The sequence below is a fragment of the Fragaria vesca genome, linkage group LG5 (assembly GCF_000184155.1).
Source record: "Fragaria vesca subsp. vesca linkage group LG5, FraVesHawaii_1.0, whole genome shotgun sequence".
Lineage (NCBI taxonomy): Eukaryota > Viridiplantae > Streptophyta > Magnoliopsida > Rosales > Rosaceae > Fragaria > Fragaria vesca.
The window spans coordinates 8,648,043-8,664,473 of record NC_020495.1 but is presented as its reverse complement, the minus strand read 5'-3'; the positions used below and the strand labels follow the sequence as shown (position 1 = coordinate 8,664,473).

Genomic DNA, 16,431 nt, shown 5'->3' with positions numbered 1-16,431 from the left:
CGTAAGATAAAAACAACAAAACAGTCGACTTCATCTGAAGCTCCTCTAAAATTTCAAAATATGAGCAATCGTCGAGGACAATTATAATTACTTTAGAGAGATTTGTTATTTTATTTAGCTTTTGTTTTCAAAGTATTCTAATGATTTATAAGTTTTTATATTATTCAATAAAAATTATATTTTTATTTTGTGTGGCATTATTGTTTAAACTCTTGACCCTTCTACTTGTGGTTTCTGGCTACGCCACTGCTTTTGTTGGCGGAGATGAATATCGAACTCCATGCGGATGGTGCGCCACGTCAGAGGGTCCATGCAGATCCGGCGCCATGGGAGGCACACCCTCTGAGCTCTCTCTAGGATATCAAACATTGACAGACGTGACAGAATCGAAGCGGTGACATCGTCCGGAAGGTCAATCCAGTTCCGGCCACCATGCAGGGTTTTGTTTGAGGATTCTGACTTTGATAGGGTTTGTTTCTTTGCTTCTCTGGGCCTATTCCTCAAGTTCCGCCGCCGTCGCCGGGTTCTGATTGAAGACTCGGCCATTCCGCGAGCTAGGGTTTTGTTTCTTTTTCTTTCTTTCTTTTTTGAAAGGAGGGTTTTGTTTCTTTGCTCTAATAGGTTTTGGGGAGTGAAATTTATATACTTTTGGACCTTTCTTTGCTTTATAGGACTAGTAGTTTACATCGAAGGACAAGTAGTTTTTCTATGTATGCTTCAAACTAACTAAAATAGCGAAAATGCTTCTAACAATCTAATTCAACGATAAAAACATTAGTTCCCCTTGAATTAACCACTTTTGAAGCAAGCTGGGGTATCTCTTCTTCCCGGCTACTAGTTCTAATTTTTTTCTCATAGTAGTTTGATTGAATAGATTGCACTACATTTTGTTACAAGAACAAGAGGAAATCGAAGTAACAAAGAGTAAAAGTGGCAAAGTCAATGAGTAATTTGGTAATGGATGTTATATATACTAGCCTTGCAACACACGCTTCGCGCGTGCAGAAGGACTTTCTTCGTGCCTGCTAAATGTTTGGTTTTTATGCCATTGTCTATAACCCTCAGTTGATAACGCGTCTCAACCTTAGACTTACTAATTAATTATACATTTACATTGACATACAGATAATTTGAATCACAAATCGATAACCAAAGTCATCTTTCTGGCTAAGTTTTATATATTTATTGTACATGTAAACATGCAAATAATTTCAATCACAAACTGTTAGAGAATGCAACATTTACAAATCTGATAGTTGCAACCTTTAAACAACCATCTTTCTTTCTATACAATAACACAACTGCTATGGAATGCAACTTTACAAATTAGATTGTAAGGAAACAGATGTAGTTTCCAAAAAAAAAATCTATACCCAATCAAACCAAAGAAGCCAGGTCTCTTGAACATAAGACAATGATGATAAAAAATAGAAAAAAGTACCAAGCTAGCTTTAACATGAAAGGGATTCATCTATCTTTTAGAGGAAAGCTTGATTTCAAGCTATCAAATTTCAGATTACAGAATTCTCACGGATCCCTGAATTACAATTCTTTCAGTTTTAACTATAATTGCAAATTTGAGCAATCATATTAGCATTTCTGACAATTCTGACCACAATTCCCATACATGCCAATCCAAATTAATAAGCTGTGAATATAACAAACTGGAATTATGAATTCAAAGTCATATGGCTACTAATTTCACTTCAGGACATACTAATCGAGGTGTGGGAGTTTCCTTTACAAAAAACATCAACAATATCTAGCTGACTTGCAAAAAGAAATCTGAAGGTTTCATAGGCAAACATGGGTAAAATATACACACACATATATCGTGCATTATTAGCAACGTGCTTTTCACGGTAAATATCAATTCAGCAATACTGCAACCAAAACTGAACAGGGGAAAAACCATACACCCTCACCCAACAATTGAATTCATTATTTCATAAATTTCTGTGAACAGATATCGCTTTCAAAGTACAAAGGAAATTTTTAAATAATTACAACTACGGAACTAACCGAGTTTTGAATTTTGTTTTATGATTTGGTTAAAAAAATCCTAACTGATTATTTTGGAAATCTTGATCTAACACATATATATACATCAAGTGTATAAACACCCATCAACATTCAAGTTCCAGAGGTTTCAGCCCCCAACGAATCAAATCGCAACGGAGATATGGAGGCACAGCGTACCAGATTTTTTTAGAAGGGCGGCCGGTGGTTAATATGATAGGTTTTTTCTTGGTTTATTTTAGTATGGTGGTGGACTGGTGGGCAATACGTGGCGGAATGAGTATCAATTGTATCATGCAAATACAAAGACGTGGGCTGAGTGTTGAAAAGTCAACGGGTCCGGGTACTGTTCATGTGAACAGTATACCCCCTATCTGCTTTATATATAGAGATGCATCATATATATCACACTATATATAGTAGCCGCTGCGCTGAGAAACATCACATTCACACAAACAGAAGCTGATATAGCAGCAATTATTGACTAAATAACCCAAATTTATAATACGTTCTCAATACTTAAGCAGTAAAAACTGAAATTATTGAAAATAGGCATTTCTAGTTACACGAATACAAAATCAAGTGGATCAACTTCATAATCCCACCATCGACCAAACAAAACAAAAGAAAGAACTCCAGCAGAAACTCTGATGTACCAAAAACTGTCTGCACTTGATGCAGGGAACTGATGAGCTTGTTCATTCATAATCTGGTCGAGAAGGCTTCGATCAGGTTGCAATTTCTTTGAGGGAGTGGACGCATTCTGTCATGTGTGAGTGAATGAAGCATCCTTTCTCGATTTGGTATTCACCGTTGTGTATGAACTGATATGACCAAGATGTGAAAGATTGAATCTTTGTGAGAATGTGAATGATTTAGTGCTTCAATGATTTCAATGAGTGGTTTTTGTAATCAGCTAGTTTTGATCATTGTTCTTACGATAGAGGCAAATAGCAAGTAGCGAACTATGGAATTTTTCAATTTACTTATAAAGTTGTCTATGTTTTCTATGTGGTGTGGATTATTTGATGCCAGAAATTACCCTACTAAACTTTTAGCTTAGGTGACAAGAGGAGAGGAGCCAAAATATTTGAGCGGCTAGATCCTATCATGAGGTTGGGGATGCAGAAAAGTATGACAACAGGAAATGACACAGTAACAAGCAGAGATGTAGCAATACCATGTTAGATTCCATGTTCCAAAGTTTTATCATTGCTGAATCAATGTTTTAAAAGGCGCTAAGCGCTAGGCGGGCGGTAACCCACAGCTTAGAGCCTGGACAGACTAGGCAAGGATTAGGCAGGGACTAGACGATTTGTATTTTTAAGATTTATTAATTAAAAATATATATTTTATGTAATTTAATATTTAAAAACGGTCAAATATAAATAAATTATTCAACATAATCTAGTCATACTTATTTATAAAATAAATTATAACTAAAATTTAGCATAACTTCCTGTAAAAATGAGCAACAACAGCAATAAACATATACACTTCTAATTTTAAACACACAATTAACTCTTATACTCTCATACTCCCCACAATATAACAATCTCACCACAAAAAAAAACAAAAATAGCCGTAGAGCTTAGCAACCTAGGCGGGCAAGGCGGCATCTAGGCGGGCTAAGCGGCATTTAGACGAGCTAAGCAACCGCCTAATCGCCCACAGCCTGACACAAAGGCCTGGAAGAAGAGCGAAGCGGCTTGTTACAGCCTAGAGCCTAGGCGAGGACTAGGCGATCCTAGGCGGGGCCTTTTAAAAGCTTGTGCTGAATACATACAACAGGGTTTTCTCTTTGTTAACTGAGCATAACGATCTGATCCACAATTGTGTATTCAATACAGCCAGAATACAAATTTGAAAAATACCAAAAGGCTTTTGCCTGAGCAAAAATTTGAAACTACAGAAAGGATTTTGCTTGATTAGATTACTTCCAGAAACACAAATCCCTACAGTTCTCATTAACTCGACGAATGCAATTGCATGAAGAAGAAAAACTGGCCCGTCAAATTAGGCATCTCACTAACCGCTCCATCTTAGCTGTACTGAACAAAACTATGACAGTATCATGTATAGTATGATCATTTGCCCCTCCAATGGGAACCTTTATGACTCAATCAGCACCAACCTGATGTACAATATAGCAGCTGTGTTCCTACTCGCCCTTGAAGGTTTCCTTAACTGAGGGATGACAACAGAAGGAAAATTTATTAAGAATTGTTCCATTTTATGTCAAGAAATCTTCATCTCCTCGAAAACCTGCTTCTACGTCCTCTTTTGGTAGGAGTATGAATAATAATCCCAAAGGTATCCTCTTGACTCTGCTCCTCTTCCTCGTCACTAGTTTCATCGGACCTCCATCTTACTCCATTGTTCAGAATTTTGTCCTCACCTCCATAGCTGAAGATCACAGAAATGTTGCATGAGAAAGGGATATACAATATACACATACACACTTAATAACAAAATATTAAGAGGAACCTACTTGACGAAAAAGTCATGTGAAGAAAAAATTGAATCCTCACCTCATGGATGTGTCCATTGGATCCTCCTTGGAAGCTGTATGCCAAGGTCTAACATCCCTATCTGATAGGAAACCCTTACTAGACAAATTTGGATATAGGTTCTTTGAGGAATCTTCAAATAAGCAATTGTTGCAGCTGCTTGTAGTTACTGGATTTGTAGTAACCCTTTGGTAGTGTGAAGGACTTGTATTTTGGAATGTTTGGAATGGAGTAAGAAACACATCCTGTTCCATTTCTGGTGACAATGTACCGTATTGATTGTTGCGGGGACGGTTGTTTGAAAATAACTTTGATGAACTTCTGTTCATGTCCCTAGCTGCTGAGGGGGAACTAACTCGATGACCAAGGGGAGTTGATGCGTCATCAAAATTGAAAGTCTTGTTTAGACTAATGTCAGCCTTCAATCTTGTTTCAGAATTGGTAGATAACCCTTGGTGCAAAACTGAAGAACTAAAGTTTCCAAGTTCAGACCGATAACTGCCAACCAATCCTCCTCTTTTTTGGGGGGTTTCAGATATTGCTGGTTTCCAGGAAGGATACTTATGATCCGTCCACAGTGGAACAGAAGAATCAATGGACGAAGGAATCAGTAAACTAGTCGACTTTGATTCTTGAACCTCGGGAATAGAAGATGTTTCTAACATTTCAACACCACTAGAGGTGGTGACCGCTATCTCAGGCACTTTTCCATCCTTCACTTGTTGGCGTTGAACTTCTGGCAGCAAGTCCATGCATTTATCCTGTTCATCAAGAGCATCCAATTGTTATAAAAAAAATCAACCAAATACAATATGTACCAGTGGCGTAGCTAGAAACTTTTTACAAGAGGGTCAAATTTTAGATATATAACTTTTCATATACCGCATAAAATTCTAGATAATGGTTTCTTAGGCATAATAGTCATTCTAGAGCTATTATTGGGAAGGAATTTGAAAAAAATTTCAACAACAAAGAAAACAGGGCTTGAGATTTATAGTAGATTTGAACCCATGTATAACTTAGTCCCATAATCTTAATTTATTTCGCATGGGTAGTAACAATTTTTAGCTAATGCTAAATTATGGGAAATGCCGAAATGGAATAGAGACGAAGGCTGACATGCGACGACGATGTACGTAGTCTTGGAATATTAAGACAGAAAAATAAGAAAAAGATAGTTGAAAATAAAAATGAAGAAAAGAAATAAATACATGATAGGGTTTAGCCTTTTAGGTAGATTTGTAAGTGTTTGACAGAAGACATCTATTATTTTTGAGTCCAGTGTTTTAAGAAAATAAATATAGATTGGCTTATATTTCTATCTTTGTCTTTGTGTCGTAGGGGTCAAATATATAGTGTTATGATAATATGTATAATAAGATGTAAAAAATTCAACCAATGAGAAACATGGTAAAAAATTGAGAAGGGTCAATTGACCCCTTTGGCCCTATTGTGGCTACGCCACTGATATATACCCTAGAGAATTCCAAATATGCTTCAATTTGGAAGAGTTGAGCATTAAGAATTTACTAGAAAATCATTGAAGTTTTAACCCTTGACACTAGAGTTGAGCATTATAGAGCCACTTAATTAAGCTCTTTCTAGCAAGCCAAATTATGTCCGACTTCAAACTATTGTCACTTGTTAAGAGCCCAATGCCTAACATTGACTCAAATAAACTAATTTTATCCAATTGTATTACATATGGTATTACAAAATACTATATCATAAAAGCTAAAGAATAAAGCAAAAAACCACTTACAATTAACCCTGCTCTCCAGCGACTCACTGATTTCATTCTAGATAAATCATCTTCACTGACAGAATTCTTTGAGATGAACTCCTGCTCCAAGTTTTGAAGTATTTGATCAACTTGGTAAGCTTCAGAATACCGGTAGCGCTGAAATGACAGAAAGTGTTTGTTGTCAGAAAATATCATCAGCGAATTTGCTCTCAAGAACAGCAATCACTGAATTGTTACAATAAAAAGATAAGAGTTAATAAATCAACAAACTGAGACAATAGTTTTGGAAAGAGCAAGACTCCTTTAAATACATATATTGCATGAAGTAAATTCTAAGGAAAGCAATCACTTTCAGTTGCAGACCACACTCCCAACACACGTTGTGGATAATTTGTTGCAGCAATTAAGGTCTCCTAAACCAACAAAAGCTAAATACTCTTTCTTAAAAGTTCAATGAAGCATCAAGATCACCCCAGGAAGTTTAAAGCATGTACTTTCATCAAAACTAGGCTAGCTCTTCTTACACCACCAAGATGGGTACCAGAAAAAGGAAAAATAACAAAAACAAAAGACAGGAACGGACCAAGCTTCAGAGACAAATTGCAAAACGGAAATGATGATGCCTCTTAAAGATTATAATCCACACTTAAACAGCAATATTAATGTCAGAATCAGAGCCACGATAGTACTTAATTACGAACGGAAGCAAGCAGAAAATTACCTGGATATAAAATACCACAAGAAGGCTTCCAATAGTTGAGGAAGAATCACCAATAGCATAATCTAACAGACACTTGTGAAGATGTTTCTCTTCATTGGAGTTCCAAGGTAACTCTATCATTCTATCCACCATGTTCCGTCGAATACAAAGGAAACAAATTTCAGAAACCAATATCTCCACCCAGTCCTCCCACTTATATCTGTCGTTTGAATCATCAGTGACACCCCCTAATTGACCAATCTTCAACTTCTTCTCCTTGACTTTGGTGCACAGCATTCTTTGATGTATAAATGCTTCAGTAAAGAGTCCACACTCTACCCTCACCCGAACTGCAGTTACAGCCTCACTAAGTGAAACGGACTTTGAAGTACCATCACGCCCTGACCACCGTAACACCGAAAGAGCAGTATCAGGATTTCCCCTTTCTAATAGTACTTGTGCAATCTTAGGATGAGTTGCTGGGCCTGAGATCTCTGGAAGTAGGTGACAAGCTTCCTGAGAATTTATTATCAATAATTCAGCATTTATATTCCAGAGAAAATAACATAATTCCAGTACTGACAACAAACTTGACCTCTTCTATGATTCCAGAACTAACATACTTCCAGTAAAACATGCAACAATGCTGCAATATTCCATTATGTTTACCCATAATGAAGCCATAAACTATTGAATTTCAAATTTTTAACGATCCAAAAAATATGTATATCCTTTAGCTCAACTCATATTGATAAAGTACCATAACCCAATGTGAGAGTTTGAATGTATTGGACATGTGTTAACTTTATCTGAACTTCTACATTAGCAAAATTCAAGAACCCATTCATGCCTGATCATTGACTTGCAATGAGTACCTAGTCCTTGAAGTAAAAACATATTGACTGAGCTGTTTAAAAATGACTCAGATGACACTGACAGAAATCAAAACTAGCATTACAAAGCAATGACCATCTGGAAATTGAAGCAGAACTTACCTGCAGAGCCTCATTTGTGTGATCATCCAAGAGATAAAATATTAAGGATTCAAGTAATAAATGCCTCGAGATACCAAAGGTGGCTCCGAAATCCTCTAGAATGTGTCTCCAGTCATCATCAGGCAGCGTCCAATGCCGATCATATAGATAATATAGAAACTATCATAAATTAAGGAAGTAGTGATTTGAATGTGGAGGGATGTGATTGGACAGGAAGATGTGTAAATTTTGGAGAAACCAAAAATATGTAAAGAAAAATAAAATAAAATAAAAGAGGATACAGTTGCTTGCTTTGCAACAACCAAATCTGAATTACCACGTAGAAAAAGTATATCAACAGCAGCTCGAACATTTTCAAACGGATAACAACCTCTAATGCCTTCGATCTTAGACCTGTAAACAGATGAACGACCATCCTTCTGTGCAAATGCAAGTTTCAATTCCTCTACCATTGTATTTCCTTGCTCTGTCTCAAGATTTGTTAAAGCATCTTCAATGAAAAGGGAACCTTCCTGTCCAGTGGACTCTTCAGAGTTGTTTAATGCATCAGGCCATGAACGCATTACTGCAGCTGATCTCCTTTCACGAACAAGAGTACGCCATGTCATGATTTCAGTATGACAAGGCTTCACATTCTCAAGGAACTCATGCCGTATGCACCACATCATAATCTCCATATGCTGAGGATCAAAAACCCAAGTTTAGAAGACAAATTACAAACTATTTGCAGACATATTAGATATGTTATTAGCCATATGGTCCATTTGGAAATTCCTGATTAAAAGAGTTGAAAGGGAACCAATCAAAGAGTTGATCACACCGATAAGGTTATAAATGTTAAAAAAAATGGCATAGGGAAGCGACCTCACTACAACTCTACAAGAGAGCTCAAGGAGCACGATTAAAATATGCAACACTGTAAACCTATAAATGCATGGTGTTTCTATGAACTAAAGCCCCGTAGTGCCATCACTTACACTTTTGTTACATTTATTGTACAGGTCAATAACATGGTGTCTAATAAAACTATCCCCTTGGAGTCTATGGAAGGATGCAAATAGTAAAATCAGGTAAATCATCCCAAAAAGGTAAATTGTTATAGCAATAACCTGCTTTGTCTTTAATATGGTTTCTAGAAGTTGGTGCAAGTCGTGAAGCTGCGATGAAAGAGACCCCTTAAAAGATGAATCCAAAACTTCGAGAACATTAGATATGCCGGCCAACTGTGCTGAGAACTTAAGAAGTAGGCCCAACATAGTTTTCATTTGTTCTGCTTCAAGATTATCTAAGGATATGATATTAGGAAACACAAAATGTTCATATACGCAGTGTATAAATAAGCAGAATATTATATCAAAAAGACTCAAAAGTTTATAAAGGATACAAATCACTTGAAGTTCTGTGATGATGTTCTGGAATGCTCGCTTACACCAATCCTTAACAACCACCTCATCCAACAAAAAGGCAATAACAGGATCACTGGACACAGCACTTTCATCCAAACAAACATCTGTAACATCTGTTCAATCTCTGTTAAAGAAAACACAGATTTCTCAACAAAGACATGACAATTATACAGAAAAGAACAAAGAAAATAAAGAGACTCCTATATGCTTCAATGGGACTATAAGAATGCAATAATTCCTAGTTATCTTAGCTGTTGATTTTCCAGATTATTGAAATTAATCTAAGAGAGTGAACCATATAAACTACTTACCCCCACAAAAAATTTAAAAACAACAGTTCTCATTATTTTTTCAGTACTTCCCTTACCATATAATTAAGAAGATAGCAGAACTTGTGAGATTGTATAAGTACACTAATAGTCTGTATGGTTCTATCTTAAAAATGAAATAAAAGTAAAGAAGAACGGGTATAGACTTCATCAGAGGATACAGTGGCATATCAATGACGCTAAGTTATTCTCCAGGGCAACATCAAACAAAGAATAAAGGCGCAGAACGTCATTAGTTATAGGCTCCTCCCCATCCTCTTTCTCTTGAAATCTCTTATCACTTCTTTTAGATATAAGGCGGGCTTCTAAACATTGATCGTAAAGGCGGCGACGTAGCCTTGGGCCATTATTTAGAATAGGAATTCTACAAATTGGGCAAACATCACACCGCTGGCTACACTCTGCACATAACGAAGCATGTCCACACGAGTACAACACATCCATTACATAACGTCCGCAGCTTCTCAAGTCTCTTGTTGCCCGACAGTGCTCAACTTTAGCCTCATTACACAGCTCACTCAGATCAATTGACGCCAAATGTTCCAATGCTTCCTGAAACGAAACAATAAATCACTACATATACAAATTTACAATTTAGTTGAAGTACATGAATTCACATTCAACTCCAGATAATGCAGACCGTTCACGGGAGATGAAACTGCTGACACTGTATTTAACATACACTAGTTATCCGACTTATAATAGCTATAGTCTCCAATAATCACAACCTCGTAAAGCTAAATATTAACAGGAAATAAGTAATTTAAACCCCAATACTGTAACTTCACCTATCCATTTCCTGCTCGGTTGCGATTGTAAGAACTAAAACCTAAACAATTTGACAAATTCCACCTCAGTCCACTTCTCTCAGTAACTCTCAGATATACAAATCCACAATACCGAAAAATTACCTAAACCAAAACACGTTTTACATACAAATTCTCCTAAACCCTCATCGCTATCGCCCTCGGTAAAACTTATCTAGGGCTTTAGAACAACAAGGCACACAAAACCAATAGGAAAACCAAATAGCAAGAGAGAGAGAGAGCGAGCTAGGGTTTTAGGCAACAGAAAAATGAATGAATCTAATGAGGGAATAAAACCTGAACGGCTAGACTACTGTAGTTAGGTTGCGGAGTCTGGGAAACAGATCTTGTGGCTGTGCCGCCGTTGACGGAGCTGGAAGGTCCAGTTGGGCCGTTGAATCTCCTATCCATTTCTCCGAGACGGCGAGAGATGATTCCGGCGATGACGAATTGGCGAGTGTGAAGGTGGAGTGGTGGGTTTAGGGTTCAGTCGAAGTAGCCATTAGAGTAGTGAGAGGACCTGAGAGAGAGGGAGGGTTTTGGGAGAAGGGTAGACCTGTAAATAGACCGAATCTGGAGCGGATCTACCTGGATTCGGATCCGGATCCGTAATAGAAATTTTGGATCCGGATCCGACCCGCTACCCGCCGGATCTTTGATAGCTAGATCCAAATCCGGATCCGGCGGGTTAACGGATACCCGACCTGTTAATTCGATCCGTTTATGATTATAAATATTTTCAAATTTTAAATAATAATTTCTTAATTTTATCATAAATTTTCATAAAACACTAATGAAATATTATAACAAAATAAATGTTTACATCAAAAGTTGAATTACATGGCCAAAATACTTCTTAACAATAAACTAATATATTCAAAATACTAAACCTCCAATGTATTTAGCAAAGAGCATAAAAAAAACATAGGCATCGTGACCTTCAACTTCATCAAATGATCATACTTTAGACGCAATTTAGACGTTTAGGTTATCCAAATAATTATTATATTATTTAATATTTATCAATAATATTATATTTATAAAAATATTATTTAATTATTTTTAAACGGATCCGGGTCCTTAACGGATCGGATCAACCTCGATCCGTTTAATAAACGGGTAAACGGATCCGGGTCCTTAACGGATCAACGGGTCTAATTTTCGATCCAAACCCGTTTAAAAACCACGGATCCAGAGCGGGTCCGGATTAAGATCCGATCTATTTACAGGTCTAGAGAAGGGTTTCAAATTAGGATGTTTGGGACGACACACAGTAACTTTGAGCTGTTACTTTCTTTTTGGGTATAATTGGAAAATTGACCCAGAAAATAGGCCCAGTCTATATATCTTAGCCCCAACCCTCCTAGACAAAACTAGACCCGACCCGACCTTCTTAAGTCTGTATTTTTTTTCTTTCTTTTTTTCTTTTTCTTTTTTTTTATTCTTGAGAGAATTGTATATGTGTAATTACTTTATATTCCTCCAAGTTACTTAAATTTGTAGCTTCATTAGAGAAATATGTGAAATTACATAGTTTGCACTTATGAATCTATTTGAATCGTGGGTCATGGCTCTTAAAAATACTGACTGTACTGAATAAAATATATTGTATGTGTCACTAATCAACTATCACATATATTCATATTTCAATTATTTTTACACCACATTCATTTCTTGGTATTTGTCTTTTAGATTTTTGAAGCTTCACTTAACATAAATGGGACAATAAGCTAAATTATGTCGATTTCAATAATTTATGACCATTTTTCACATCTTTGAATTGTGATACCTATCTCTCAAGTGTGGTAAACATCAAGTGCCAGAGACCAAACTACTAGCACCCAATCCACCCCTAATACGTTCCCAACAAGTTTTAGGTAGACATCTCATCATATTGTAGAAAGTTGGAGAAAGAATTGGACTATAAGCAACAGCATAAGGTTTTAAGATCGTAGTAGTGTGTCCCCTATCAAAAGTACAAACAGATCAAATTTTCATATATGTAAGCTCTCGTAAATTAACAATAAAAAGTTCAATAACAAAAATATGCCCTAGTTACAAACACACTGAAATACATTGATTACCAAATGAGATTTTAGTTATATTAATTAGATATGCAGATATGTATTACGTTCTCTTTTTATATAATCTAGAGCAAATACATGACAAGCTGATGACATGTTTTTGACCTTTTTCTTTACGTTCACTCTAACTCACCGAATAACATCTTGAATATGTATGTATCTATTTATAAGATATCAAGAAATTATCTTAGAAACTAACCGAACTTGTACTCTCTATTAGAGCACTCACCATCGAACCGGTCGACGGCGAGAATCCGGTGCTAGCCGAATAGAAAAAAGAAGAGATACCATAACGCAGACCGGGTCTCGGAGAAAAATGACACCTTTGTTGGCTTGGACGAAACTCCTCCTCTTTAGTCAATACGTACAAATACAGTAGAGCAAAAATCCACAAAGAACCCCCAACCCGGTCCCACAACAGAGAATATACAAACACTATAGAGTAAAGGGTAAAACAGTAAAATCCAGATCGTATAGAGTAGAGAAAACCAGGTATTCATGTATATAAAGCACAAGCCTCTCTCTCTCTCTAACCATTGCTTCCCATAAACCTTCTCTCTCTAAAAACCAGAGAGAGCCAGAAGAAGAAGACGAAGCACCAGAGCTGCGTTAGGGTTTCGAAATCAGACTAGTAGGCGTGTAGGTAGAGATTGATTGATGTGAAGCACAGGTGGTGGTTTGTGTTGGTTGAAGAAGAAGAAGACGACGACGGAGCAATGGCAACAGCGCCGGTGAAGCCGCCGCTGCACAACTTCCCGCTATCCTTCTTGAAATGGGGGAGTAAGAACCACACCAACACCAACCACCGCTACCGCCGCCCCGTCTCCGCCGAGCCCGAGCCTTCCGCCGACGACGACCGCAACGATTCCGAGTCTCCGCCGCAGCACCACCGCGTCGGATCCCGCACCGCGCGCCACCGCTTCTCGCTCGCTTCCTGCTCCGAGAAGCTTCCGCAGAGAAACGAGAAAGCCAGCGAGGAGAGCGACGACGACGTTGACGACGACGCTAAGGCTGCCGCCGTCGCCGCGGTGGCTGCGGCCGAGGAGGCGGAGGTTCAGAAGCCGTGGAATCTGAGGCCGAGGCGAGCACCGGTGACGAAGGCGAATAACAACACCGGCGGCGAGGTGCATGAGGCGGAGGGGACGAAGCAGAGCGAGCAGCCGGCGCCGAAGTCGATGAGGCTGAGGGGGTTGGCGGCGGCGGCGGAAGGACCGAGCATGGAGAAGAAGAAGGAGAAGAGGAAGTTCTGGATCGCTTTGTCTAAGGATGAAATTGAAGAGGACATATTCATCATGACCGGGTCTCGACCCGCCCGGCGGCCCAAGAAGCGCCCCAAGAACGTCCAGAAGCAGCTCGATGTGTGTGCTTAACCTCTTCTCTCTTGATTTCATCTAATGCCTGCTTTTTTCTTATGCTTCTGTAATTCTGTTTACTCATATTCTGTTGTGGTTTGAATTCGCAGAACTGCTTTCCGGGTTTGTGGCTGGTGGGGTTTACTGCTGATGCTTATCGCGGTTCCGATTCTCCAACTAAGGTATAGTCTCTCTCTTGTTCTCTCTGTGGAGTTCAGTTGTGATAGTTTTGTTGCTAATTGGTAATTTGGTGGTGTCTGCAGAAGTAGAAGATTGTGTGGCTGCCCCTGTGGTGTGGAAACCTCGATTTGAGGTATAATGTGCTGAATTTTAAAGTAGAGGAACTGGAGTTACCTATAGTAGTTGAAAAGAAGGTATATTAGGGGGGAAAGTTATCTAATTTCCTTGTTTTTAATGTTTTTGGGTCTCATTTTGTATTGCTCGTAGGGGCAGGATCCAGGGCCGCTTTAGTTGCTTTGCATTCAAGTAGTTCTAGTATGTAAAAAATGGACGACTTATATATATGTAAATGATAGAGTCAGTTTCAGGCTTTCAGTGCTAATAGGCTTGTGGGAGATTTGTTATGTTTGGACTTTTTTGTTTCGGTGCAATTCTGATTGTTTGATAATTTACAAGGTTTGACAGACTTCTCATCATTGGGGGGCAGAGTAGCATAATTTGGAAACCGGATTTTGATACAAAGTTTATTGACTGCATGCTTCAAGAGGTTGAATGTGAAGCCTGCACCTGTAATTTTTTAACATCCTTTCATAGTTTGCATTATTGCTTGTAGCCATTATTACTTTTGCATGCTAATAGTTTGCTGCTAATGTCTGCGCTTATAATGTTTTGCTGCTCATGGTTAGGCATAATGGCATATAATGGTTTGATCTATAACTTAAACAGTTAAACATTCAGAACAAAAAGATTTTACATCTAATATCTTTGCACATGGTTCATTCTTGGTATTCCTTCAAGCATATAGGTTTTGCATTTGCATAGGTAGTTTCATTGTTATATTTTTTTCCTAATGGCTTGAAGGAGTGTGAAGAATCTGTGTTCTGCTTCATTATTAGGGACCTGGGATCTTTTTAGCATCTCCAAGAAGTCAAATTGATAGCATCTTGTTCATCAGGTGTGCTGACATCAGGTGTACTGACTTCCTGTGGATATCAGTCTTTCTGAATTATGATTTTCAAGGAGATATGCTAGCTTAGTGGTAATCTCCAGAGTTCATGATATATGTCCCTTAGTTCAAGTCTTCTCCTCACTAGCTTTCTAGCTGTTTTACTCTTTTAGGTCAGAAATGGTTGAAATTCTTTTGATGTCTTTTTTTTTCCAGATCCTTTTAGTACTTGTTGCATACAGTTTGGTAATTGGTATTATATGAATATGGTCAGGTAATACCATTGAATTGCACTTGAATTGGTTGTCAGACAGGCATTTGGTCGTATTTTCCCTGCATTCTTATATCAGATTATGTGGTATAAAATGTAGGTTTTCTCCAGATTAGTAAATTCTTTACGTCTTGTTCTAATTTGATATTGGAACAATCTTCACAATTAAAGCCTTGCTGGAGGTTATAGTTCAATTTCCCCCTGAAGTTTTGGGTCATGGATTGAGCAGTCTCTACTTGACATTTTTATACACTGATCACCTATCTGATGTAATTAGTGAGGACAACAGTCAGCTTATAGTCGCTTGTTGAAGTGTCAGAAAATAGGTACACTGCTGTGTGTGAGTGGTTTCAAATGTTATCAATTTCATTGATGTTTATATTCATGTTCGTGCACATAAAGTGCAGATAATAAGTTTCATTAAGGGGGTTTGTTTTTTTATATTTTTCAGTGAAGAGATTCACGGTCTCTCCAATTCCTTCAAGATGAACTTGTTGCAGATAAATGTTCATTGAAGTCATCTTGTGATACGTCCTATACTCTGGGATGTGATTTAATCAATATCCGTCTTCAAAATTTCATTTTGCTGCTAGCATGTTTTACAATTTCAATTCTTAGTGCATCACTCATTATCTTGTTTGTAGTTTTATTCTGATCCTAGGGCTGTAAGAATCATATCTGGATTTGGTTTTAAAATGAAGAATATTGTGGATTCTGCCTTTTGATATTTGAAATCAATAAGCTTATATGTATAAACGATAATGCGCTCCTTTCCTTTGTGGACACGCTAGAGTTGTATTCGATGGCCGAAGGTGCCATTGTTGTCCTGTATTTTTCAGGCTGGGTTTCACAATTCACATGCGAAGCAAATGCCCGGGGTAATGCTCATGATAGTGTCCATGAAGTCCGTGTGGACATGTTCAACGCAATATGAGGGGGTTAATAAACGAAAGTCCAGTGTTACTAGAAGTCCATCAAGTTTGCTAGTATCATGATTAAGATGTTACTGTATACGTACGATTGGAAGACAATATGAGTTATATAGTTATAGTAAAGACTAAAAAATAAAAAATAAAAAAATAATAAAAA

General features: G+C 37.7%; 2 protein-coding genes across 2 annotated transcripts; one reads left to right on the top strand and one right to left on the bottom strand.

Annotated features, from left to right (window-relative positions):
- Positions 1-3,921: 3,921 nt before the first annotated feature.
- Positions 3,922-11,061, bottom strand: LOC101294265 (E3 ubiquitin-protein ligase HOS1-like). The gene is made up of 10 exons (XM_004299359.1): positions 10,807-11,061; positions 9,865-10,255; positions 9,353-9,487; positions 9,078-9,253; positions 8,250-8,648; positions 7,969-8,127; positions 6,995-7,489; positions 6,292-6,429; positions 4,551-5,290; positions 3,922-4,425 (listed from the first exon to the last, which is right to left on the bottom strand). Exons 1-10 carry the CDS (start codon positions 10,918-10,920, stop codon positions 4,269-4,271), a joined length of 2,904 nt encoding a protein of 967 aa, XP_004299407.1. The 5' UTR covers positions 10,921-11,061; the 3' UTR covers positions 3,922-4,268.
- Positions 11,062-13,148: 2,087 nt separating this feature from the next.
- Positions 13,149-14,476, top strand: LOC101293977. Its single transcript, XM_004299358.1, has 3 exons — positions 13,149-13,951; positions 14,056-14,127; positions 14,209-14,476. Exons 1-3 carry the CDS (start codon positions 13,310-13,312, stop codon positions 14,212-14,214), a joined length of 720 nt encoding a protein of 239 aa, XP_004299406.1. The 5' UTR covers positions 13,149-13,309; the 3' UTR covers positions 14,215-14,476.
- Positions 14,477-16,431: the final 1,955 nt, after the last annotated feature.